The 26289-nt window shown below is 35.1% G+C and overlaps 1 protein-coding gene across 1 annotated transcript; it reads left to right on the top strand.

Moving 5' to 3' along the window:
- Nucleotides 1-968: 968 nt before the first annotated feature.
- Nucleotides 969-16489, top strand: LOC131178673 (uncharacterized). The gene is made up of 12 exons (XM_058144025.1): nucleotides 969-1180; nucleotides 1917-1948; nucleotides 3645-3699; nucleotides 3779-3832; nucleotides 3905-4006; nucleotides 4895-4971; nucleotides 5272-5395; nucleotides 6079-6143; nucleotides 6595-6664; nucleotides 15266-15341; nucleotides 15482-15575; nucleotides 16236-16489. Exons 3-12 carry the CDS (start codon nucleotides 3651-3653, stop codon nucleotides 16353-16355), a joined length of 831 nt encoding a protein of 276 aa, XP_058000008.1. The 5' UTR covers nucleotides 969-1180; nucleotides 1917-1948; nucleotides 3645-3650; the 3' UTR covers nucleotides 16356-16489.
- Nucleotides 16490-26289: the final 9800 nt, after the last annotated feature.

Genomic DNA, 26289 nt, shown 5'->3' with positions numbered 1-26289 from the left:
ATGTGACATTTTCTATTATATATAAGTTATATATTATTTAATAATTATTTTATTAATATTATAAAAAATAACCATTATTATAAGGTAACTTATAATATATTAATATATATTAATACATATATTTAATTTATATTATATATAGATAGATTTTAATTATTTCTATTATGAAATTTTTATTAAAAATTTGAGAAATAAAAGTAATAAAAATAAAATTTTAAATAATTAATAAAAAAGTTACGATATTACATTATTTTTATATATTAAAACTAAAAGAAAATATATAAATTAAAATTATTAATAACTACATATATGGGTAGTTTGCTTGTTTTAAATATATGAAAACTCTAATAAAAGCACTAAATTTTTCATTAAGAATGTTTTTAATTATAAATTTTTGGGCATTGGAATTTTAAATTATAAATTTTTATTTTTTAATAATTAATCTTTCATAAATAATAATTTATGATTATTATAGATTAATAAAAATAAATTTTATCTAATATAATATTTAAAAAAGATTTTTTATTAGAAGATATTTTAAAAATAATAATAAATAAATTTTAATTATAAAATTATATCAAATATGAATAATTTGAAATTCAACTAAATTTTGCATTTAAAATTTGTATCATACTAAATATGAAAATATATTTTTAGATTAATTTGAATTGAATTCATTTAATTTTAATTTAAATTGAAATTTTGTATCTCTGGTTGATTTAAACAAAAAAATAGTAAATTTCTTAATTTTAGCATAAAAATCTAAGGAAAAAAAAACCTCTTATTATTATTTTAAAATATTAATTTTTAAAGTATACTGTTAAAAATATTTTTTTAAAAAATTACTTTATTGTTTTAACATTTTTATGATTAAAATTTTACATATTTTATTTTAAATAAAATTTTTAATTATCTGTAATTATTATATTTATAAAAATATTTTATTGTAATAAATATTGCATTGAAGACGTAGAAAATGAGTGTAGAGCTAAAAAGCAGGTTTTGGGAGTTGAGCTCCTATTTCTCACTGTCCTCCACTGATTCTTACTGCTAATCCTCGCGGTTTTACCCAAATTTCATTTCTCACTCAAGAGTCTGTTGTTCTTTGTCTTGGTTCCATCCATTCTTCACGAAAACAACATAGATTCATCATCTCAAATTCAAATTCATCTAAATCCAGGTCTTTTTTTTGGGCTTTTTTGTTATTCTGCTCCTTAACTAGGCAATAAAATCTATAAACTTCTGTTACTCATTTTATATAATTGTAAAATATTTCTTTGTTTTTAATTTTATTTATTGTTAATACAAAAATCTAAAGGAATATCAATAGTATTTAGGGTGGTCTTGATTAATTGTTCCGTAATTAGTTCTTGTTAGAACGATGTGACTGAATGACTTTTAGGAAGATGGCATTGTTGTATGTTAATAATTTTTTTTTCCAAGTAAAAATTGTAGTTGATTATTTGAGTTTCATATAGATTTTATAGCCTGCAGGTTAGAACTCTAGTGCTGTGCGAGAGAGTTAAGGATTAGATTTCTTTTGGACTTGTTCCTTTCTCTTTTGGTATTGTCTATATTCTATACAGGATGCCATAACAATTTGTTCTCAACATTTTGAGTTTCATATAGATTTTGATCTCAAGATTTTGATTATTTGAGTTTCATATAGATTTTGTAGCCTGCAGGTTAGAAGTCTAGTGCTGTGAGAGAGGGTTAAGGATTAGATTTCTTTTGGACTTGTTCCTTTCTTTCGTTTTCTTTCTCTTTTGGCATTGTCTATGTAGGATAACAATTTGTCCTCAAGATGACCTATTATTGCTTTCAGTTTTAATATTATAGTATGGATTCATATATATATATATATATATATATATATATATATATATTGTGTTGGTAATTGGAGCGGTAAATTGCAGGTCCTGTCTTCTTCAAGCTCCAGTGGCATAAGGTACTGTTTCTTTCCTTTTCCAATTTTTTGCCTAATCTAATGCTCAATTTTCTGGTTTACTTTGCTTTACTTCTCTTTCTATGCTTGTTTATGGCAATGCATGAATCTTGATTTTCTGGTTTATTTGCTGCTTTTGGATGAATTTGATCAACAAGTTTTGCATTCCTTCGTTGTTAGATTGGTACCATGAATATATTGTTGTTCTTAGTGCAATGGAATTATATCTTTTTCTCTTGAATCTATTGTTATTTTTTAAAGATAAAAAGTGGTTTTTTTTTATCAGTTCTTTTTTTGAGTTGACTTGATGCATAGAAGTGAATTCTGTGGGTTGCTGATATATCAAAGAATATGGAAAAAGCTAAAAAGAATGAAAGTTTAAGAATAAAGACCTATAAAACAACAAACAACTATACCTAATCATGCCAATGGTAGCATCCTTTGTGAAGTTGGGTTCTCATCCAACTCCATTTGACTTGTTTACCCATTGAGCTACAGCAATTGTGGTGGAAATAAGTTGTCCTGAAAAATACATTCAAATTCTGGCGACAAATCATTCATGCTGTATTGCTGGTGATGTTAATAGGAGCTAGAACTTAGAAATGAGTAGTTAATGCTACAAGAAAAATGGAAGAGAAAAGAAAATGCGATCTTTTCAATTGGGAATCCTTGGGCTAAATGAAAACTTGGACTTCTCTAGAAGTAAGGTTTTCATGAACACATTAATAATTTTTTTTCTTCTCTTTTTTTATTAAAAGATCATGAGAATTAAACAATCAATTTTAGCATGATGCTTGTTTTATGACTCGGTTCCTTGCTTCACCAAAAGTGCTTGTTAAGCAGTTATACGATACATCCCTGACCTCCCCTGGGCTCACCAAAAGTGCTTGTTAAGCAGTTATACGATACGTCCCTGACCTCCCCTGGGCTCTGACCTTAAGTTCTCTCTCTCTCTCTTGTCTTTTGTTTTTCTTTTTTTTTTTTAAAAAAAAAAAGAAAAAGAAAATGAATAAATATGAAAATGAGTAATTCTCAAAAGATGTTTTGGCACCCGGTACAGGGCAGGTGCTGTGTTCCCTTTATCACATCACTTCCAAGTTTTCATTTATTTATTTATTGCTAATTACACTTTACCATTGTGTAAGAAATAAATTGCCAATAATTCTACACAATTATTGGTTTCATAGAAAAAATTGATAGTGTAAGATTTAGCTGTATCAGTTATGGATTATCTGTTTAAGCTAGTTGTTGTTTATCATGGTTGATTATTGTAATTGTTTGTTTGTGTGTGTGTGTGTGTGTGTGTGTATTCGACCTTTTAAATCCCATAGCAAACATGGATGCACGATCAAACAGTGAAGTCTAATAAAAGCAATACAATGAAAATCCTCACTCTTTGTATATAAATGGTTTCCTGTTGAAATAGTTTGGAGTGAGAGTGGGAGGGAAATTCCATAATTTTATTTTTCACAGTTGTAGCAATGTGATATTCTTTCCTATTTAGTTATATTAAAAAAAAAAAACCCTCAAATTCTAAAGGCCTAGCAATTGATTTATTTTTAGTTACTGTTGCAGTAGCTTTCTCACTGTGATGCCTTTCTTTGACCCATGTGAGGAGGTTTGCGAGTGTCCCTCCTTTGTTTTGTTTTTTCGTCTGTTCTATAAATTTGTGAAATTTTTTATTGTTTGTTGATGGAAGGTTGAAATGGCTTGGTGGGAAGGCACTAATGAAACTCGTCTTCTCATTGCACCTAGTAAAGTCCTGGTTTTGCCCTTTTTTTGCCTTCATATTGCTTTTCTATTAAACTAAACTAATCCTCTCGCCTTATAAAGGTGCAATTGAAGATGGTTTAGGTCATTTATTACCACTTCAACATCCAAAATCAGGTAATGAAATGTACATATGGTGGTAGCCACATCTTGCATGTGTCATGAATCTCATTCTATTTTGCATGGCAGGAAAGACAACATGCTATCTTCTTATCAATGGAGTGCTCCAAGAACTTCACTGGTTCAAGCAATGTTACACCTCTTGGTTTCTGGGGGATTATGTTTGTGAAGGTAGATATTTTATGTGAATAACTGAATATGTTTCAAAAATACTTATGATTTTTTTTAAAAAAAAAAAAGCTTTTATTACTATTGATGTTGTTTTTCTGACCAAAAACCAAAAGTAAATAAGAAAAAGGAAAACTAACTTTTACCTTTTCTACTTTCAATTACTTGAGATTGTCTTTTCAATTTTGAAAGATAAAAGATTTCATTCTTTTTTTTATTTTATTTTATTTTATTTTATTTCAGGGAAGTTCTTGCCCATACCTGGTCCATAATGGACCAAGACACAGTATGTATGTTAGGACTCACATGTTTGTGTCTTTGGTCCACCATGAACCTAGTCTAGGCAAAAATTGTCCTTGATTTCACAAAATGATTCTTCTTACAATGTAAAATAGTAAACAATAGTACAATACTAGATGTGAAAATGTTTAACCTGATATCGGATTAATGCAAGATACGATGACAATAATCCCTATGTAATTGATACTTCATTTATTGTCTTGAATAAGCAAGCGTTTTATAATATTGCTTGAACTGTATATCCAGTTACCTCACTATTTAAAATTTTCAGTTAGTGGACTGTAGTCTTAAAGAAGCTGCGCTTTTTTTTTTTTGGCAAGGCATCAAAGATTACTTATTAAAGAACTTATTTAGTATTAGTACTTGTCATCAGTCAAAGAGGTCCCCACTTTCTAAATTTAAGAAAACAAAAGTGGCACACTTTGTTCAGTTCAATATCATTGATAATACAGTCTACATAGTTATTATTTGTATATATTTTATAGAATATAGATACTTATTTCTTTTCCACTATCTAGGACTACATTAATAATCAGTCAATTGGTCTTCTTTGTGTTTTATTTTCTCACTCACCCCTCAATTTTCATGCAGATGGGCGCCTATATTCTGCCACTCCAGTTGATCCGGTCTTCATTTTGTTGCCTATTTTTGAGGAAGCTAGAATGAAGGTACACATGTCATTTGTGGTGCTTTGTTCCATCCATGGGACAACAAAAGCAATACTGGTTCTTCAATTAATCTTCTTTCCTCATTTATAGATTTTTTTCATCTTCAGAAGCCTGCCAATCAGTTTATCTAATTTTCTATTGGTAAAACCAAATGGGCCTGGCTAACGGGTCTATCTGGTTTTTCTCTGGTTTTTCAATATGTTTATATTAAAGTATACATTTAGGATTCTTATTTGGTGACAAAAAGCCACATTGCCATCTTTCTAGTTTTAAGTAACTTTTATTTTTCTTGAGGTGCAGAAAGGGGATGATCCTGGGAAGTTCAGACAATTAGATGAGATAATCTTCATTAATGGCTGTCCTGGATATCATCATTTAATGTCCATTGCAGAGAATTGTATGCAAATAGTGTGCGAGGTCAAAGGTTGGCCACTCTATCTATCAGTCTAGGGTAAATGATAGTGAAAACATGGAAATCTATTGGCTAATTCATTTTATCCGATGATAAGGTGTTTGTTTTCTTAATAGTCTCACCATGCAGTCTGACAGATAATTAAACCTATATTTTCTATCTATTCATGATGGATTGGATTTGGAATTGATATATATATAGAAGTTGGAAAATCTGAAGCCTGGTTGCAATGTCTGTAAATTGAGAATATCGATAAGAGATGCATGCCTTAGTGGTTGTGATATAAAAGATCATACAGTGGAGTTGAGTCTGTCGACCTTTTGCCTTAGGTTTAGTTAGTTCTCTTTCTCGATGGTGGCAAGGGGAGGGATATAATTCAGTGGTAAAGTTTCACCTTGATGTGGTGGAAGTTATCAGTCTGAGTGATTATCCCTAAACCCAATGTGAGTTTTTCTATTTTGACTTGTTCCCTGCCGTCATGATATAATGAGAATAGATTAGAGGCTCAGTAGAAGGATATTGTCTAACTTAACATGTCAGAACTGTATTTTGAATTGGAAGCAATAACTTAACATGGAAAAAATGTATTTAAATACTAACATAATTTTATGTGGATATTTTCTGATGATACCATCTTCTTCTTCTTCTTCTTCTGTTCTCTCTCTCTCTCTCTCTCTCTCTCCCTGTTTATGCAGAAATTGGCTCTTCAAAGTTTTTCCGCCTTGATGATTCAAAGGTGTTATCATGGTTGTCTTGCAAGGTATTTCTGTATCTACTTAGAGTTATCTTACTGCAAGGAATCTTACTATAACTCTTTGGTCTTGTAAACAATTTTCCGGTATGAAAAATTTTCTGAGATTAGCCGACCCCAAATTTTTGGGATAAAGGCTTAGTTGAGTTGAGTTGAGTTGAAAAATTTTCTGAGATTTATATTTTGTTGATATGGTAGAGCCTGGTTCTATGAGAAAGGAAAGTTTTTGCTTTGTCATTCCTTGTATCTTGATATCTCATCTGATTGTAGTTATCTGACTAGCAGTTTTATTTTGTTCCTCTATTGAACTTTTATGGTCACTGTTGATTTTCAATTACTATAATTAGTTTTCAGCATTTTCGCCATTCATCCTTACTGATATATGTGAAATTGCACATGTACTATTTAAGATAAAGGTTTCATATGGTCTTTAATGTCCTCAAGTTTTTTAAAAATGCAGGTCTGCCAATTAAAACAGGCTCTACCCTCATTGGACAAAAACTATGCTGCTCAAGATGAAAAGAGTACATGTATATTAGTAATTCGAAACAACCTACAACCCTCTTCTTTCTTAATTTCAAAACGACTTATATCACTCTTCTTTCTTTATTTTTTTTTCCTTAAGAGGAGCTTAATTTAGTTAGAAATTTTTGAACATAGGAAGCTATTCATTGAACCCTATGCATCAGGTTGAAGCTGATGATAGAAAACAAAATCTTCTTGCTAGTGATGTCCTAGCCAAAATATGTGCACTGAAATTTGTCTTCCTATGGGACTGCAAGATTAGGCAGCAATAACAAAAGTTGTTCCCATTAGTGACCTGCAATATGAATAAAAGCTGGAATTTGCAATACTGCTGCTTGGGCATCTAGTTTAACAGGTAATTAAGTTATGCCCAATAATATGGCAGGTTAAGACCATCCCTTAAGCCCCAAAATTCAGCTGCTAGGCATGTTGGTAGGTCAATCTTTCTAGCAAGTAGCAAAGCATCTAATCAATTACTTCATCATCATTCTATAGTGACAAAGGGTTAACTTGGCAGATCTCATGAAACAAAGAGTTGAGCCTTTTCCATTGAGAAAGTTCTTAGAAGTAGTGCTTAAGCATGGCAAAATAAATTGGATCCAAGCCATTAAGTTTGCGGATAATGCTAGCTGATGTGAAAACATATTGATGTACCTATCCTAATTATGTCCCTCATTTTTGGAAAAAGGTAACAAAATAAGTGTTAGTTCTAGGGGGCCATGTGGGATGAAGATCCCAATAGGTATTGATCTAGTTAGTGATGTCTTGTCCTAGCCCTCTTTTGCTTCTTTGCCAAGCCAAGCCACTTATTGAAACATTTCTTTTGGAAGAAAGAATAGAAGAGGGGGTTATTGTCATCTATGGTTATTGTACTCATCGTCAATTTCAACACTATCTCTAAACTTTGATGATTATCAACAAAATCATTCAACTTTAATTTATGTTTCAATAAAGTCACTTTTGCTAGATTTAAATAAAACTTAAAATCATATTTTGACATAATAACTAAATAAGTGTTTTGTAATATTGTTTTGCAGGCTATAGGGCTATCTTATCCTATAAAAGTTGGACTCAATCCCTATAATGTTCTATATTGTTTGGTTGGAGTTATGCGTCTGATAACCTTCCAATCTTTATTATATTAAACTCATTCCCATTAATGCCTCTTAGATTACCCTTGGCTAGAATTATCCTTTTTTCTTCCTATATGGATTGAGCAAGCTCACAAGGAACATTGGATGGAGCTTCAACTGTGATGGTAGTTCAATCTTATAGGTAAGTTCCAACCCTCTTTGCAATGCAAAATTGGCCTTCATACCCCCCTTTGTTAAACCCCTTATAGAACTTGGTTCCTTTGATGCATATCAATTTCAGCATTACAACTTTCCTTTTCCAAATTTCCCTTTGGTGCCCCTTGACATCGGCCCATTTTCCTTCTTTTCAGGTGCCTTTTCCAAATAGGAATGATCAACGACCCTTAGTTCCCATCAACATGTGGCAAACTTTTATCCAAGTGGACCACTATTGTAGCTTGAGACAACTAGGGAAAATTCAGGTGTGAATTCCACATAAGAAAGAGATTGGATGAGTGAATGACATATAAATTGGAAGGACCCATAAATCTATTACTTTAAAGTTTTAGGTTAAATATAGTTTCAGGCGCATGAGTGTGTGCTGCTGTGCTCTCATAAGGCCCCGTAAAAAGGAATTCTTCCTAGGTGTTTTGGTTCCCGAATCTCAACAAGTGGTATCAAAGCTGAAGGTTTGATAGGACGAGTGTGAAGATGGTGGTCTTTGATTCTAATGGCCCTCCTACATAAAAAACTTTTGGAATTTTCTGATACTTCTTTTATTAATGTGCTGCACTTAAATACAAAGGGAGAGATAACCATCTCCTAAAAACAAGGAATAGTAAACAACATGGAGGATTACCCTCCTACTACTAAGGGAATGAAGATAGAAACAATAGCTGAAATGTCCTATTTTACATCATGAGCTAACAACTAAAAATATGGCCACTAAGAACATGACAGCAACATAACAGCAGCACTAAGAACATGGCAACATTATAGCAGCAGCACTAAGAATATGGCAGCACTCTCTCAACTTAGAGAATTGGCTTGGACTTGGTATCCTTGCATTCTTTTTTTTCGCTGATGAGTGAATCTCTTGTAAAACTTCAAAGGCCTGCTAACATTACTCCCTCCTTCCAAAGTGCGCTTGTCCTCAAGTGAGAAATCAAGAAATTACTCTTGTAGTGAAGTAACAGATTCCCAAGAAGTATCTGTTGGATATGAATTTTGCCAATGGACCAATATTTCTTGTTGACTAGCATGACTTCGATTGTCCAAAATTGCTAAAGGTGACGAGGTACCGACTCTGGTTGACAGGGAGGCAACTAAGGTATACCGGAATCTCGACCCTCAAGATATGCCTTAAGATTGGAAACAATGCATATACATGATACACACACACACACACACACACACACACACACACACACTATATTTGTCGGGTTAGGGATTGTTTAGAAGTTCAAAACTCATAAACAGACAATAAATTTTGTTCATAATGTATTAAGGTAAAACAACCCAATGTGTTCAAAATTTTGATATACATGGTCATCTTAATTCTTTTTCTTTCGCCTGGTTCTTAAATGGTCAATTTCATAGGAGTCTTTAAATTAGTACACATTATTTTCTCATAGCTTGATTACAAGAACTCAAACACAAGTTTATGTGTCCAAGTGTTTGTTAAGCATCTTGTCATAGCTGGAATTCTTTTTTTTGTTACTTTTTCCACGACTAAAGTAAAAGTCTGTCTTATAACTCAAGTTTTGTTCCCTAGTTAACCCTTACACTTTCAAACTATACTATGTTGCTCCCAACTTTTAGGCATAGCATATTTACAAGGAGAAACTGCAACAAAATTTTACGTTTCCTATTATTTACTAAGCATCCTTTTTCAATTGAGATTCTTTTTTTGCTACATTTTCCTGTTGTAAAATACAAATCAGTCTTAAAACATAATTTTTGTTCCGGAGTTAATCCTTGAAAAATATAGTGTTACTCCTGAAGTTTTCTAGTATAGATATGGGCAGGTTAAGAATGTAAGTAATTGTTGAAAGACACTGATATTTGAGAGAATTTTTTTGTGTATTTCCTGATGATAAAAAATGATATACAAGGCTCGTTTTTATTTATAAAGACTCATACCTCAATAGGAAACTAAAAAATAGGAAGCCAATTACAAGGAGCTAATTACAATAGGAAAATACAATTAATGTCTAATAATCTGTATTTCTAAAATTAGGGGATTCCAACACTCCTCAAGTTAGTTCATGGACATTTCACATGCCCAACTTGCAAACTAAAGTGTGTAATACTTTGCTGCTTAGATGCTTTGTAAATACATTAGCCAACTACTCCTTCGATGTCACATAAGTCAGTCAATGAAACGTCTACAATCTTCTCTTTTATGAAGTGCCAATCAATCTCTATATGCGTGGTCCTATTATGTTGAATTGGATCGTGGACAATATTAATAGCAACTTTGTTGTCATAAAATAAAGATAAACTATTGGTCTCTGACAACCTCAACATCTCCAACTTTTGCAACCACAACAACTCACAGATGCCTTGTGCCATAGTCCAATGTTTTGCTTCTGCATTTGATTTACTTGTCACATTTTGTTTCTTGCTTCTTTAAGTAACTAGGTTACCGCTAACAAAGGTGCAATAACCTAATGTAGACCTTTTATCATCAAGAGATTTAGTCCAATTTGTGTCTGTAAAGGCTTTTGGAGATGATCATGCTTTGAAAAAAAGTCCTTTTCAAGGAGCAGATTTTAGATACCTCAAAATGTGGAAAACAACTTCTAAGTGAGTTGCTCGAGGATCATGTATATATTGACTTACTAGACTCACTCCATAAGTTGCTTGGTCTAGTGTGTGATGTATATAAATTGATCTCCTAACCAACTTTTGATATCTTACTAAATCAACTAATTCCTCAACTCCTACTTGTGGTTTATGATTAGTTTCAGTAGGAGATTTTGCAGGTTTACAGCTCGATAAGCTTGTTTCTTTTATAAGGTCTAAAATGTACTTCCTTTGAAAAATGAAGATTCCTTTATTTGATTTAACAACTTCTATCCCAAGTACCTTAATCTACCCAAGTCTTTAATCTCAAACTCCTGTGCCAAGAGTTCTTTCATATTGGCAATCTCTTCCTTATCATTTCTTGTCACAACTGTCATCAACATAAACAATAAGTAATGTAATCTTATCTTTACATTGTTGCATAAATAGAGCATAATCCGTATTGTTTTGATAGTATCTAAAGGAGATCATGGCCTTACTGAATCTATCAAACCATGCTCTGGGTAACTACTTCAGACTATACAAAGCCTTCTTCAGTCTACAAACTTTCCCTTTGGTTTTATCATTATCCAACCCTGGGGGGATTTCCATGTACACCTCCTCCTTTAAGTCTCCATGCAGAAAAGTATTTTTTTACATCAAATCACTGTAAGTCTCATTCAAGATTTACTGCACAAGACAATACGATTCTGATAGTATTCATCTTTGCGCAAAGGCAATCCACCTCACATGTCTGAGTGAAACCTTTAGCCACTAACTTGGCCTTTACCTTTCAATAGAACCATCTACCTTATGTTTTACTATGAACACCCACTTGTATCCACCGGTTTATTTCCCGATGGAAGAGAAACAAGATTCCATGTCTTATTTTTTGACAAAGCTCTCATCTCCTTTACCATAGTTATCTTCCATTTTGGATTAAGACATGCTTTTTTCCAACCCTGTGGGATAGAAACGGAAGAAATAGACAAGATAAAGGCTCTATAGGAAGGAGATAATGAGTCATAGGAAATAAAATTAAAAATAGGATGTTTGGTACAAGCTCTAACTCATTTTCTGAGAGCAATGAAAATATCGAGATCATCAATAGTAGAATTAGAATTAAACTCAGAAACATAATTAGGATGATCAAGAATTAAAGAAGACTTATCACATTCTTGAGAAACTGATTCTAGGGATAATGGTTGATTAGGTGTATCAAGTTCAATGGCTGTATCTGTCTTATTCCGACACATGTAGGTTCTGAAATTCAATTTTTTCAATCTTCCTGAGGATTGAGGAGGTGGTTAGTCTTGGTTAGATGGCTCATTGCTAATGTGTGACCCAAACCTAATGGTCTTCTGAAACCTAATAGTTTGGTTATGAAAAAAGACCTCTTTTTTTTTTTTTTTTTCCTCATCTCCCCTAGAAGACGTGACTTGATAGGAAAATAAGGCTCGGTTTCTCCAAAAGTAACATCCATACTGACAAAATATTTCATAGTAGGAGATGGTAATATGTATAGCCCATAGTTATTAAAGAGGTGCGCCTCAGGCTCAAGGCTCACCAGGCTCAAACCCAAGCGCCTTATGCGCCTAGGTGTGCGCTTTTGTTCCAGGCACAAGGTTCTAGAAAGGCATGCCTTATTTATTTCCATCTTTAGCGAGCACTTTTATTGGCAAAAAGGACTGCCATTTAAACTCAAATCAACAAACTCAATTCAAGATGTATGCCAAAGAAGAAAAAGGAAAAGTATCACATTTATTTGATTTTTATGGATTTTTTAAATCTTTTACTTTGCGTCTCACCTCGCTCAGGCGCGCGCTTACACTTTGCGCCTTGCGCCTAGGCTCTAGGACTCCTTGGCGCCTTAGTGCGCCTTGAAGTTTTAATAACTATGGTATAGCCTATCCTACAAACACACATTTAAGAATTTTAGGTTTTAATTTGTCAACATTTGTTTTGTGGATACACATCCAAAAATCTTTGAGGAACAGTATTAGAATTATGACCTTGTAAAACCTCTAAAGGACTCTTAAAGTTTAGTATTCTCAGAGGCATTCTATTGATAATATATGTTACAGCAAGAACTGCATCCTCCTGATAAGATGTAAGAAGATTAATAGTAGACATAAAGATCCAACACCTCCAATAAATATCTATTTTTTCTTTCAAACATCCCATTTTATTCATTAGTATTGACACAACTAGTTTGATGTACTATACTATTTGAATCCAAATAAGTATGAAAAACACCATTAATATATTGTGTCATTATCATTTTTTAAGATTTTAACCTTACCATCTAAAAGTAACATCTATACTGACAAAATATTTCATAGTAGGAGGATGATAACACTTATAGCCCTTTTGAGTACTAGAATATCCTATAAACACACATTTAAGAGCTCTAGGTTCTAATTTCTCAATATTTGTTTTGTGGATAAAGCACACATTCAAAAATTTTTTAGGAACAGTATAAGAATTATGATATTGTAAAAACTTTAAAGGGCTTTTACAGTTCAGTATTCTCAGAGGCATTCTATTGATAATATATGTTGCAGCAAAAACTGCATCCTCCTAATAAGATGTAGGAAGATTTATAGTAAACATAAAGATCGAGCCACCTCTAATAAATATCCCTTTTTTTTTTTTTTTTTTTTTCAGACAACTCCATTTTGTTCACTAGTATTGACACAACTAGTTTGATGCACCATACCATTTGAATCCAAAGAAGCATAAAAAACACTGTTAATATATTGTGTCATTATCAGTTTTTAAGATTTCAACCTTAGCATCGAACTGTATACAAATCATTTTGTGCAACAATTGAAAGGAAGAAAACACTTCACTTTTTGCTTCCATCAAATAGACTAATGTCAACCTAGTGCAACAGTCAATAAAAGTGATAAACCATCTACAACCAAACAAAGAAACTGTTTGAGTAGGGCCCTCAACCTCATAATGAATAGTTATAAAAGAAATCATCCTTTTGTTATTTATAAAAGGATAAGACTATCTAGTGTGTTTAGCAAATTCACAAGCATTACAAACTAGTAAATCTGAGTTGCAATTCTTAAACAAATTAGGATATAACCTTCCTATAACCTTCCTAGAGTAGAAAAAGATGGATGTTTTAATCTTCTATGTCATTGGATAATCTTTTCATTAGTACTCGTAAACTTTTCTAACAAAGCCTGGTTGCTCTAGGATTTGAGAGACCACATTCGTTATCTAATAGATACAAACCATCTCATAATCAACCACTGTCAATGTTTTCTCTGTTCTCAAATCCTAAAATATGCAACGAGTAGAAAAAAATTCAATTTTGCAATTAAGGGCCTGGGAAATGCAATTGACAGATAAAAAATTAATAAGAAAATTAGGAACATGAAGAAATGAGTTGAGATTTATATTGGGAGTGCATGTAGTAGAATCTATGTTAGAAATTGGGTTAAGGAATCGTTCGCTATACGAACTTTTCCTTTTCTTGAGCATGGGGAATAGGTACAGAATATATTTGAAGAGTTTGTCATATGCTTGTTTGCTCTAGAATCTATAACCTAACAAGATTTTTCAAGATTGGTAAGAAAATCATTACCTGATTTGATAAAATTGGAAGAGACAACTGTGGAAAATTGAGATTCAAGCTGAGACAACAAACGTTTTAGAGATTGAACTTCTTCGTTGGCAAAAATCCCAATATCATTTATTCTTTTAGAAAAATCTACTATTTCAGACATATTTGCTTGTGATCAAGTAAAGGACAAGGGGTGAGTAGAGGTGCGACACACAAGGAGCAGTTAGAAAAAGCCCAAAAAAGGTCCACATGCTATGAACGGTACCCATGAATAGTGACAGTGAACAGTGTGCATGAACAGTGCACATGAACAGTTCTCATGGATAGTACTGAAGCCTGCTCTAGTGAATCAAATGCTCTGATACCATGTTGAAAGACACTGATATTTTGAGAGAATTTTCTATGTATTTCTTGATAAAAAATGATATACAAGGCTTCTATTTATATACAAAGACTCATACCTAAATAGGAAACTAAAAAATAGGAAACTAATTACAAGGAGCTAATTAGAATAGGAAAATACAATTAATGCCTAATAATCTGTATTCCTAAAATCAAGGGATTCCGACAGTAATTACAGTAATCTACCATGGATGGTTGTATGGAACGAGTAAGCCTATCCAACAACCACATACTTTCCATGTGCATTTTCATGCAAGAATTAATGGAGTAGTAAATTTGCTGTTTTTTGGTGGCATTTATTGCATTGTTTCAGTTATTCTGTTGTGAAAATGTACACCAAATGTGCCTGGGCTATTCAGATTCTCTTCTTGAATGATTCATGATTGCCCCATAAGTCTAGCTTGTATGCCCCTCCACAATGTTTACCCTAGTCTACACCTCTGCCTCTTCACTTACATGAGCTGAACCTTTCCACAGAGAGGGTTATATGCTTGTATTGACTTCAAGAGGCTTGAGTGTTGTGTTCTTGTGACAAACTGGCTGGTTTCTGTATTTTTAGGTTAGTAATAAATAGAGCACTCAAATCAAAGCTGCATAAATAATGTGCAGCCTATTTACAGAGGACCTACTGAGGAGAGGCACTTTTTATTCTGCCTTACAAAAATTAAAAAAATTCTAAAATCTAAGACATCAAAAGATCTAAGATCTGTGAGTGATCAAAGAAGTCTTTGCTTGTCATTAATTTAGCTGTTTTACCTTTGCAGTGACTGATGCTGTCACAATATTGGGGGAATACTTGAAGGATGAGCCCTGGTTGAAGCTTTTGTGTAATCATTTGAAGTATTGCCTTAACTTTTGAACCCTTAAATTTGAAGAGTTGATTATTTAGTACAATTAATGAGCTTTGGGAAGATTACATATTAAAATCTTTATGATTGAACTGTTTGCTTTTATCTGTCTAAAATGGTATTTGATTGCAGATTGAATTTACTGGAGGCAGCTAGTAAAGTACCAGGTACTGAAATTTGTTTGACAGCTGCTGAAAATACCCCAGCATCTTCTAATCTCATACAGGTATAGACAAGAATTTATTGTTGTTTCCTTTTCTGAAATCACTTGAAAATTAAACAAGAGTGGTTTTTATTTTATTTTATTTTTATGGCAAGTTATGGTTTTCATGACATGTGGTTGATGTATTTTCTGTTCTTAAAAAGCATTTAAACCTTACGAATTCTGTGCCTTTAGTGTGGGTCTCTGCATCGTCTATCTGCTGTTTTAGTCTTACTTTGCCCAAATCATTTATTCAGATTATATATATATATATATGTTATTTCGGTTGGGTTATAGATTCTGTGATGATGCAGGTGTGCTCAGCCCAAATCTTTCAGTTGGATTGGTTATTTCGGTTTCTCAAACCTAAAAACCTAATCAAGTAACTGAAATTTTAAAACCCTATATCTGAACCAAACCTTGAAGCAAAATCGGTTCAGTTTGGTTATTTAGTTCAAACTGAAATCTGCTTGCCTCTGTAAAAAATTGAACTGAACAAAATTGAAATATTTAGGTTTTTGGTTCAATTTGATTTATAATAGGTTCAGTTTGATTTTTGCAAAAGCCTATTTTGGTTATTCTGGGTCCAGTTTGGAACTGAACCAACTGCTTGCACAACCCAACTGAATGTGTTACGCTGACTGTTGATTATCTTAGTTATTGCTGCCTTGTTATCTTAATCAGGAAAAGGGAAAGACTGACAGTAAATCAAAGAGAACTGGGAAACAAACTAAGAAGGCTAAAGTGGAGACAGAATCACTGAACATAAGAGATATGTTCAGCAGAGCTTCCCGGAGAAGATGAGGTTCGCTATGGAGACGCTTGTTTTTTTTTTTTTTTTTGAGAACAAAGAAACAAAATATCAAAAATCTGGTTTTGTTGTCATACTGCTTTCTTAAACTATTTATTGGTGTCTAAACATGGTGAAACTTTTGCAATTCTGATGGTTTCATAATTTTGTCGCTTGAAGGATATTTATTTTCTTTAGAATGAAAGTCAACAGGATTTCTAACCAGCCAAATGAATGTTCATTTGGGCTGCAGCTAATGTCAGCTTCCTCATGACAAATAGTGCCCTTGTGAAACGTGATTGTTTAGATTGGATTAGCTGTGAAGAAAGTCTGCTTGGTAATTTTGATAAGGGAAGAATTATGATGATTAGGGTGGTGTTTTGAGTTTTCATCACCTTAAATATGGTAATTACATGCATTGAAATTTGTTTTTAAATTAAATTCATGAGTTACATTCATGCCACTCTCTCTTTTTCCCACTCACCCATCAATGGAGAATTTCATGAGTACAATGATATTATCAATGGAGATAATGGAGAGTTTCATTTCAATTGAAGATGGGACTTGCTAGTTATGAGAAAGAGAGGGCACCCAGAAAGAAAGGAGAAAGAGAAAAGAAAACAGAAAAGATAGGGTTTAGGAGGATTCAGGGGCTTAAATTTGAAACTGAAAGAACAAAGTTTTGAGAAATGACAGGGTAAGTTTTTGCGGGTATCTGATTCAATTGAATCTAATATGATGAATTTTAATAGTATATAATAGGGTTCGAGTTTGAAATTTAATATTTTTAATGGGTATGAAATTTGTATGTTTCGTTGTCCAAACCTGTATATATAAATATTTAATTAAATATAAAATATATTTTTTATAATAATATTTATGAATTTTTATATATTTTATTTTATATAAAATATAATTTAAATAATTTATGGAATTAAATTTTTAAAATATAAATTACTAACAAAAATAGTTTTTTATGTAGATTATGAACTAAAATATATAAAATTAAATGGGTTTGGGTGTTTTTAGGTAATAACAATCGGTTTTGGGATGGATTTGGATAGTTGAGAATAAATTTTAATCGAGTTTGAGACGAATTCAGATTTTGATAATATTAATCGGATTCAGGTTCAAGTATTATAATTTTCGCAGGTAAATTACACTTTGTCATCCTTAAAAAAGATAAGGAATTAAGTTTTGAAAGAGTCAGATAAATGGTTAAATTATATAGAGAACTTTAACTTAGGGGTATGTAATAGTAGAGCACTTAAACTTCAATTTGTAATATAAAATCTTTTGATCTTTAATTTTAGTAATATAAAACCCCCTTGTGACTTTCAGTAGTTGGTTTCTAGGTTATTTATGTTGACATAATATTTTATTAATTTTCATAAATTGAAAGTTTCGGATAAATAGATTCTAAATTATTGAAGCGTCGATTTGTGTAATTTAAACCGTTAAAACTGTTGGTAAATAGAGAATAGAATTAATTTTTTTTTCCTCAATAAATGTCAAATTGATAAAGAAAAAAAATAAATTTTAATATAACAAGTGTCATTTCAGTAAAAATAACTTAAAAATTGACTATTAAATATTAGAAGAAATTTTATATTACTTAAATTAAAGATTAGGAGATTTTGTAGTACAAATTCAAGTTTAAGCACGTTATTGTTAGATACTCTTAAGTTGAGATACTATCTCTATAATTTACTCGAGATAAACGTAGGTAGTGGTGTTATCGCAAAGAAAAAAAAGAGAGGGACCATGCGTGGAATAATGGGAGGATAACAAATCATTTATTTATTATTATTATTTTTTTTTTGAAAATTTTGATGCATTTGGAAATTTTTCGGCCAATCTAACTATCTTCTCTGCGGAGGACCAGCAGACACTATTCGTTGGGATCTTTGAATAGAGGCAAATTGGAACAGTTTTCGTTGTTGAAAAATCTAATAGAGTTGAATTATGATAACGTCTAATACAAAATCGATTTGAAGTCATCATCATATTGTGTTATGCATGGATCAAATTTTTAGGACAAAAATGTGTGACATAACATAGTCGATTCAAAAGTTAATAATAATAATAATAATAATAATAATAATAATAATAATAATAATAATAATAATAATAATAATAATAAAGCAAACCAAGATGAGATCTTGCCGAATTAAGAGTGTGGTTTGAATGAGAAGCCGTGCCAAATTGAGTTTTAAATAACTAAGACTCAACTCGCTATTTTTTCTTTAAGTTGAGCTCAATTTAAGGTTTGATACTAGAACTTGAATTTGATTTGTTTTAAATATATTAAATTTGAAATTGATTGAGGATGGTTATGTTTGTATTATACATACTTCATTGGTGAGTAGGGGAGAACCTTTCCAACTCTGGTATTTTCTCTTAATCTTTGTATCACTGTTTTCTGCCATCTTTTCTTACCTTGGTATATCGGCTGGAAACCAGTAACTGCTTAATTCCTTCCTAGAAGGTAGAGCGATCTCTGGCCACAACGCCACGTACCAAATATGGCTTGCAAAACACCTAACCCTGTTTCTGAAACTCATCTCCAAACCCCTTCTCCTTCTGAGATTGTTAACCTCACCTCTTCTCTTTCTTTCTCTTCACCACTTCGAAGAACACTATCCTCCAGAATTGATAATCTCGTAGAAATATCCACTTTACCTGAAGATGCTCAGGTTGGAGAATCTCTCCTTCCTCTTCTCAGTCCATACAACATCTACAGACGATCTGGATCTTTAACCAGATCTATCAGATCTCTCATTTCATCTAGAAGATCTTTGTCAAAAGAATATGTCCAGGCATCCAGAATGGATCAATGCTCTCTCCAGAGTTCATCTGCTGAACAATATGTGACTTTAGAAATCCCTCCTCAACTCATTCCTAGATGGAGACAAGAAGGGTTTTCTCATCTTCACTTTGGAGCTATTCGACTTATCCTCAGTCTACATGGGAGACGAGGGCTTCCAGTTACAGCTAGAGTGTCTCTCCTTGATACACGGTTCTTGCAGTATGAACATGCGGTTATAGGAACCTGCCTCACCACCTTGCATGCTGGGAGTGTGGTGTTGACATTCTTCCCAAACTATAATCTCTCGCTAAGAGACCCACATCTTAGCACTGCCCTTAAAGTTCAGGTTCAACTCACTGGCGCCGCTCAGGTGACCTCTTCGATGATGGCCAACTTACACCATCAAATTATCTACAGATTGCAGGATCATGCTGTAGATCTCTCACAGCCATCTGTCTCCAATGATGCTCTGCTTGTATTGGCTGATACTGAGACCACCCCAACAATTGTTCAGATACCTAGGCAACTGCCTAAAAATGAGCTTGAACAGCTCATCCCAAAGGATTGGTTAACCAATTACGAAAGGCTTCATTCAACCTCTCAGCCAATCCAGATCACAGAATCTTCTTTCAGACGGAATCATGATGGAACAGTACAAACTTCTTTCCAGCCACCACGGCATTCTATAGGATCCTTGCCTGTATTCTAGACCATGATGGTTTAGCCATTAGAAAAGGAACAAGACGACTATCCCATTGGAGCAGTAACACCAGACAATCATTACATCTATCCTCAAAAAATAGATGGTCACTGCCCTTGGGATCTCCCAGGTTCTGAAGCATGCGACGAAGATTGTGACTGTTGTGATAATTACTGGGAAAATGAGTATGACCATCCTCTATCTGATAAAAATTGGAGGAAGCTCACCAAACAAATAAAAAGAGCCTCTTGCAAGCCACAATAAGTTCTCAGAAGAGACTATCCAGATAGTAATCCATGGATTGGTATCCATGAGGAAACCAAGCAGAAGAAGCCTCTTCCCATTTATGAGCTTGCCCTTGAGATCATCAGAAAGGAAGGAAAGAAACTACCCCCTCTTAAACTAGTTTCTTCCCCTCCTCCTGCACTTCCTCTGGTACAACCCTGTATGATGTTCTCACCTACCTATGAAGCAGATTTTCCTCCATTAACACAACAGACCGACCAGCAGACCAAAATCTCCACCAGACCTTTCATTCACTCAACTAAGGTTGATAGTGAAGGTCAGACAACCCCGATCACTCAAGCTGAAGAAGTTTTAAACTGGCAAACCAAGAATGCTGCTGTCCAGAATAAGACACTACAGCGTATTGATTCCAAGATTGACCAGGTCCTCACCAGGACTCAGCATGTTGATCAAAAGATTGACTCCTTCACTGCTTTTGCCCAAAACATGTACAAGGACTTACAAAGCAGAATTACCCAGCTTGATAGAGATCTAAAGGCTTTGATCCAACAACGGAGATTTGGTGCGGAATTCAACCAAAAGGAACAGGAGATAAGAAGGCTGAAAAAACAGTTGGCCCAAGTTGAGGCAGATTTGCATAAGCGCACAGAAGCTCCGGTCTCTTATAGCCCATTCAACCCTTTCTCTGCTCAAATAACTCCTAATCCTTTTCTTCCCACTCCTGAACCTGCTTACTCCCCTTTTGGACCTTTTAACTATTCATATGAACCATCTCCAACATATCACCCATCTCCTTTGTTCAAGCCTACTCCAACACCTGCCAGATATGAGCAAAAGAGTCCATCTTCCTCAGAAGAATCCCATCCTCCAAAAAGGAAGATTGATAAAGGGAAGGACAAAATGTATCCTGATCCTCCTCCTCAGCATATGGTGTCCATACCCTCTGAGCCAGAACCAGAAGAAGATTCTTCTGCTGACTCGTCTGATGACAGTGAGGACGGACGAATGGATATCACGACACTGCTCATGGCTGATCCTCAGCCAACAGCCTCCCAAACAGGTCCTTCACCAACCACAGATTCTACCAGTGGCACTACAGGCCCTACAGGGCCTCCTCAAGACCCCCATGTTGAAATCCCTGATGATGAACCAATTCTAGATTTTGGACTACCAGGCGCTCCACAACAGCCCAGGCCCAGTTCAGGCCCATGGTTCACCTTAGATGATGTTCCCCCATCAAGGTGGAGAGATCGCCTTGCAGAATTCAAAGCTTGGCTTGATGTTCAAATGCTCCGGGAAGGTGCTGACTCCCACACTATACTCAGAGAATTCATCTCTCGAACTGTTGGCACATTGCAAGATTGGTTTTCCTCCATTGGAGAATATCAGAAAGCCCAATTTTGCCACCTAACTCCCTTAAAAGTAGTCAACGCTCTCTTTGCTGAGTTTCTCGGAGATGCATCTTTATACAGCAAGCAGTTAAGACAAGAGTTCTTTGATATGCGCTGCTGTTCTTTAAAAAGATCAGACATTGAGAAACACTACCAGCGCATGACTCAACGCTATTATCTGCTTAATGGTTACAATGATGTCAACCTCAGGCATACCTACATTGCCTCATTACCGGAAGCATTACAACCAGAACTCCACAGAAGTATTGCTGCTACCAGAAGAGCAATGAATGCTATCACTATAGGGGAAATTCATCAAATGACTCTGGCCTGTCTTGACAAAATGTGTGAGCAACAGAAGCTGTTCAAAGATATAATTGACAACAGAAAAGCTTTGAAGAATGTATGCCAGAAGTCTCACCGTGCCATTAAATGCAAGGAAAAGAACTGTGAATGCAAACCAAAGAAGAAAGCACATTACCAGAAGCATCCCTCTGGATTTAAACCCCCTTTCAAGCAAAAGAAAGGAAGAAGGTCAGTGAGATACTTTCGAAAGAAAAGAACGGGTACAAAGAAATCTGACAGATGCTATATCTGTGGCAACCGAGGCCACTATGCCAAGAACTGCCCTAAGAACCCCAATAAGGCAGTTAAGCTATTACAACACATACAGCAGGCTTCTCACATCTCCCTGGAGCATGATGATGTCGAATCCCTGTTCTCTGAACAGGATGAACCCGATGAAGATACAGTCTTTGCCCTTGGAGTAGACACTGGAACAGAAGAAGATTACTCAATCACTTCAGAAGAATCCAGTTCAGATACTGAAGCCCATTACCCGTCTTACCTGGCCCAACATATCCAATCCTCCCAATCCACTTATGGCCCAGACACTATTCCAATTCCTTTAGTCCCGATTCATATTCTTCCCGGCAAGTATGAATGGCCCATTAGTGTCATTGGCTTCCTGGATACCGGGGCTCACAAAAGCATGATGAACCCAACCATCTTACCCTCAGAATACTGGGTCCCTCATGAAGAATACTTTAAGGCTGCAGATGGAAATGTTTTCAAAACTAGCCTTATCACAAAGCACCCAATTGGAATCCAGTTCTTCCCCACTTGTATCCTTTGGACTAGGGTCATCGGGTCGGATCTTCCTGACAAGGATCTGCTGATAGGCTTTGACTTGTATCAACAGGCGAAGCATTTGAAGATCCTCCCCACAGGATTGAAATATAAGAGGAATTTTCAGCCATTTACTTCTGTCCCAAGGTTATATTCTCTGGCTGATGCCTCAGCTGAATTCCAAGAGCACAAGGAGCTCCTCTTAAGGTCCTGTGCTGACTCCCATGCACATTTTCACCATCACCACCCCCTATGGAAAAACCCGAAATTCTTTGTCAATCTTCCATTCAAACTCAATGAAGATATCAATCCGACAAAGGCATCACACCCGGGAATGAATCCTACAGACTTGGCTCTAGCCCAAGAAGAGTGCAGACAGCTTCTCCAACAAGGCCTCATAGAACCCACTTCCTCCCAATGGGCCTGCCAGGCCTTTTACGTTGAAAAAAGATCGAAACGACTAAGAGGAAAGAAAAGACTTGTCATAGATTACAAACCTCTGAATTATTTCCTTCAAGATGACAAGTTCCCATTACCAAAGCCTGAAGCCTTGTTCACTCAACTACACGAAGCCCATATTTTCTCCAAGTTTGATCTTAAAGCTGGTTTTTGGCAATTGGGTATTAACCCCTCTGATAGGCCCAAGACTGCCTTCTGCATTCCTACGGCCCAATACCAATGGACAGTCCTTCCATTCGGCCTTAAGACGGCCCCATCAGTTTTCCAAAAGGCCATGACAAGGATTTTCGAGCCCATACTACATAGTGCTCTTATTTATATAGACGATATCCTTCTCTTCTCCAAAGATGTTACGACCCATAAGACACTCCTCTCCACATTCCAACAATTGGTGGATTCCTATGGAATTATGCTATCAGAAAAGAAGAGCTCACTGGCCCAAACTGACATCGACTTCCTTGGAATGAGATTCAAGGATGGAAAATACCAACCGGGACCTCACATTGCAGAAGAATTACTGAAGTTTCCTGATAAGGACTTGACAGTAAAACAGATACAACAGTTCCTTGGTATTATCAATTACATCAGGAAGTTTATCCCGCATGTGGCCGCCCACACTTGCCAGCTGTCAAAGATGCTTAAAAAGGATTCCCCACCATGGAGGGAAGAACAGACATGTGCAGTCAAAAAATTAAAAGAAGTGGCCTTAAACCCGCCACCACTAAAGATTCCCAGCATTGGACACCGCATCCTTCAGACTGATGCTAGTGACACCCACTGGGGTGCAGTCCTCATCGAAGAAATTCAAGGAGAAAAGCATATCTGCGGACATGCTAGTGGAGAGTTCCCAGAGCCTCAGAAACATTATCATTCAGTCTATAAAGAGATATTGGCTGTCAAAAATGGGATAAAGAGATTCGAATTCCATCTGATTGGCCACCACTTCACTGTGGTCATGGACAGCTCATCCTTCCCAAAGATTCTAGACTTCAAAAACAAGTCTCTTCCTGAACCACAATTACTGAGGCTTAAGGACTGGTTTGCCAAGTATAAATTCTCAGTTCAGCATATCAAAGGAAAACACAACTTGGTTCCTGACCTCCTATCCAGGCCCAAAAACCTCCACCTCATTCAGTCTTTCTCCACACTCCCTTTGATCCTTATGGCATCATCCTCTTCCTCTCCACATACTCCTTCTCCAATGCACAATTTCCTGGTTCCTACTCCAGATAGTTTTCCTCCTGGATGCTCACCAAACCAACCTATCACAAAGATGGCTAAGTTCGCAAGGGATCACCTGTTTCACTACCTGAGTGCAAGAAACACCCTAAGGGGATTACTCCCCTCCTCGACTATCTTTATCCCTGACAACCTTTTCCTCACCTGTTTCAGTATCCAACCTGGCAGAGAACTCATCCTAGAAGAACTATGGCTCCTATGGTGTATGGTTACACTCTATTCCACAGGATTGGAATTCCCGCTCATGGCCCTATATCAGTATGTTATGAACAATACTAACAGGACTCTCCTGTCTAGATTTCTAGAATGGTTCAAGCCCATTTCAGCATGGCGCTACAGCCTGAAGCGCATCATAGACACCCATGGAATAGAAGACAGGCCCGTCGCTACTCAGCCCAACATCAGAACCTTGTTCATCTTTCACAGGCCTTTCTCTAGAAGGCCCGATGGACTCCTCTGGACCCAGAATACTGAGTACGAATGGAGGACTTACGAGGGATCAATTATTGACAAAGATGCCATGGGACCCTTGAGAAAACAACTAGCTGAGTACCTCTGTGAAATCAACAGCTATTATTGCCTGGTGCCTCCCCATGTGAATTGTACATCGCTTGGTCCCATCCGGTCTCTCGTTGATGAGCCAATGAACTGGACCCATCCCATGTGGCAAGATTCCCAGGATCCAATGGACACAGAGTCACGAGATGCCATTCAGTCCGACCCACCATCTCCTCAGACAAGCGGTGGCCAAAGGACTTTTTTGGAATCGACTCTGATGACTCTGACTTTGACACCCTTAATCTGTCTACCACTCCATGATAAAAGTTAAAAGTGTGACAGTCAATAAATAATGTATCTGTCTTTATTTTGCTTTTGTATTATGTTGCTTTAAGAGTGTCGGTAGCCAGTTTCTAACCGGTTGCCTGTAATGTTAAGAGCCTCCTTGCCTATATAAGGAGTTGCTCTCTTCAGTTGTAAGGGGACTTAGTTTTCTTTCAATAATATTCTCTGAAGTTCTGTTCTATGGCTTTCTAAACTCTTCTCCTTCTCTCCGAAAACCTTCGAATGTGTATCATACTCTTATAATAAGAGATACGTATGCTCTACACTTGCCTCTTCAAGAGGATCCTGTGTATCAGAAATATCTTTGTTTTGACATTAAGGTGCGACGGTCTCGTTATCACATGTATAATGAACAAAAGGGCACAGCCAGAGAGTACCTATGGAGAGGGAAGAGGCATAACAGGAGTTCATTATATGTGTGGTAAGAGCTCCCGGCTTATCTTGGAGATTCTGTGATCTGGATTGGCTGAGAGGTTGAATGAAGCCTTTCGTAATTGGTTAACCAATTCTTTGGGATGAGCTGTTCAAGCTCATTTCTAGGCAGTTGCCTAGGTATCTGAACAATTATTGTGGTGGTCTCAGTATCAGCCAATACAAGCAGAGCTCATTTATTTTATAAATAAGTCAAACTCGAACTTAAACAAATTTAAAAGCTCATTTATTTTATAACTTGAATTTGATTAAGCTCGTTTATAATAAGCTAAACTCGAATTTGACCTTGTCTATGATCAAGTTCGACTTCGAGCTTGATTCATCTAACTATAAACAATTCAAACTTACCTTATTAATGTTGATAAATTAAATTTGAGAGCGGCACCCCTTCCCATTTCAAATTCATAAACCCCCTCCCCCCTCTCTTAACTTATACTCAATAACCTTTATTTTAAATATTTATTTTTACATAAGTAACCTACCATTACAAAGAGCTAAGAACATATTATATTGTATAACGATATGACAATCCTTTTTATCAGTGATATATAAATTTTATTATAATTTCTCAATGAAATTGGTGGTATGTCGTGACTCTAAATTGAGAAAGCATCTTTTTACCTAATTTTTTTTTACTAAAAAGGTTTTTACTATATTTATTATAATATTTATCAAATTTTAAGACTTAAAATTGACTAAGA

Source organism: Hevea brasiliensis, chromosome 3 (genome assembly GCF_030052815.1).
Source record: "Hevea brasiliensis isolate MT/VB/25A 57/8 chromosome 3, ASM3005281v1, whole genome shotgun sequence".
Taxonomy (NCBI): domain Eukaryota; kingdom Viridiplantae; phylum Streptophyta; class Magnoliopsida; order Malpighiales; family Euphorbiaceae; genus Hevea; species Hevea brasiliensis.
This window is presented reverse-complemented; position numbering and strand designations above follow the sequence as displayed.

Excerpts from the sequence above, each read along its gene's own strand:
- LOC131178673 (XM_058144025.1), top strand. The coding sequence starts at position 3,651 with ATGGCTTGGTGGGAAGGCACTAATGAAACTCGTCTTCTCATTGCACCT. Across the intron at positions 6,665-15,265 it reads TCAAGATGAAAAGAGTACAT|TGACTGATGCTGTCACAATA; the intron begins GTATATTAGTAA and ends TTACCTTTGCAG. Across the intron at positions 15,576-16,235 it reads CATCTTCTAATCTCATACAG|GAAAAGGGAAAGACTGACAG; the intron begins GTATAGACAAGA and ends TATCTTAATCAG.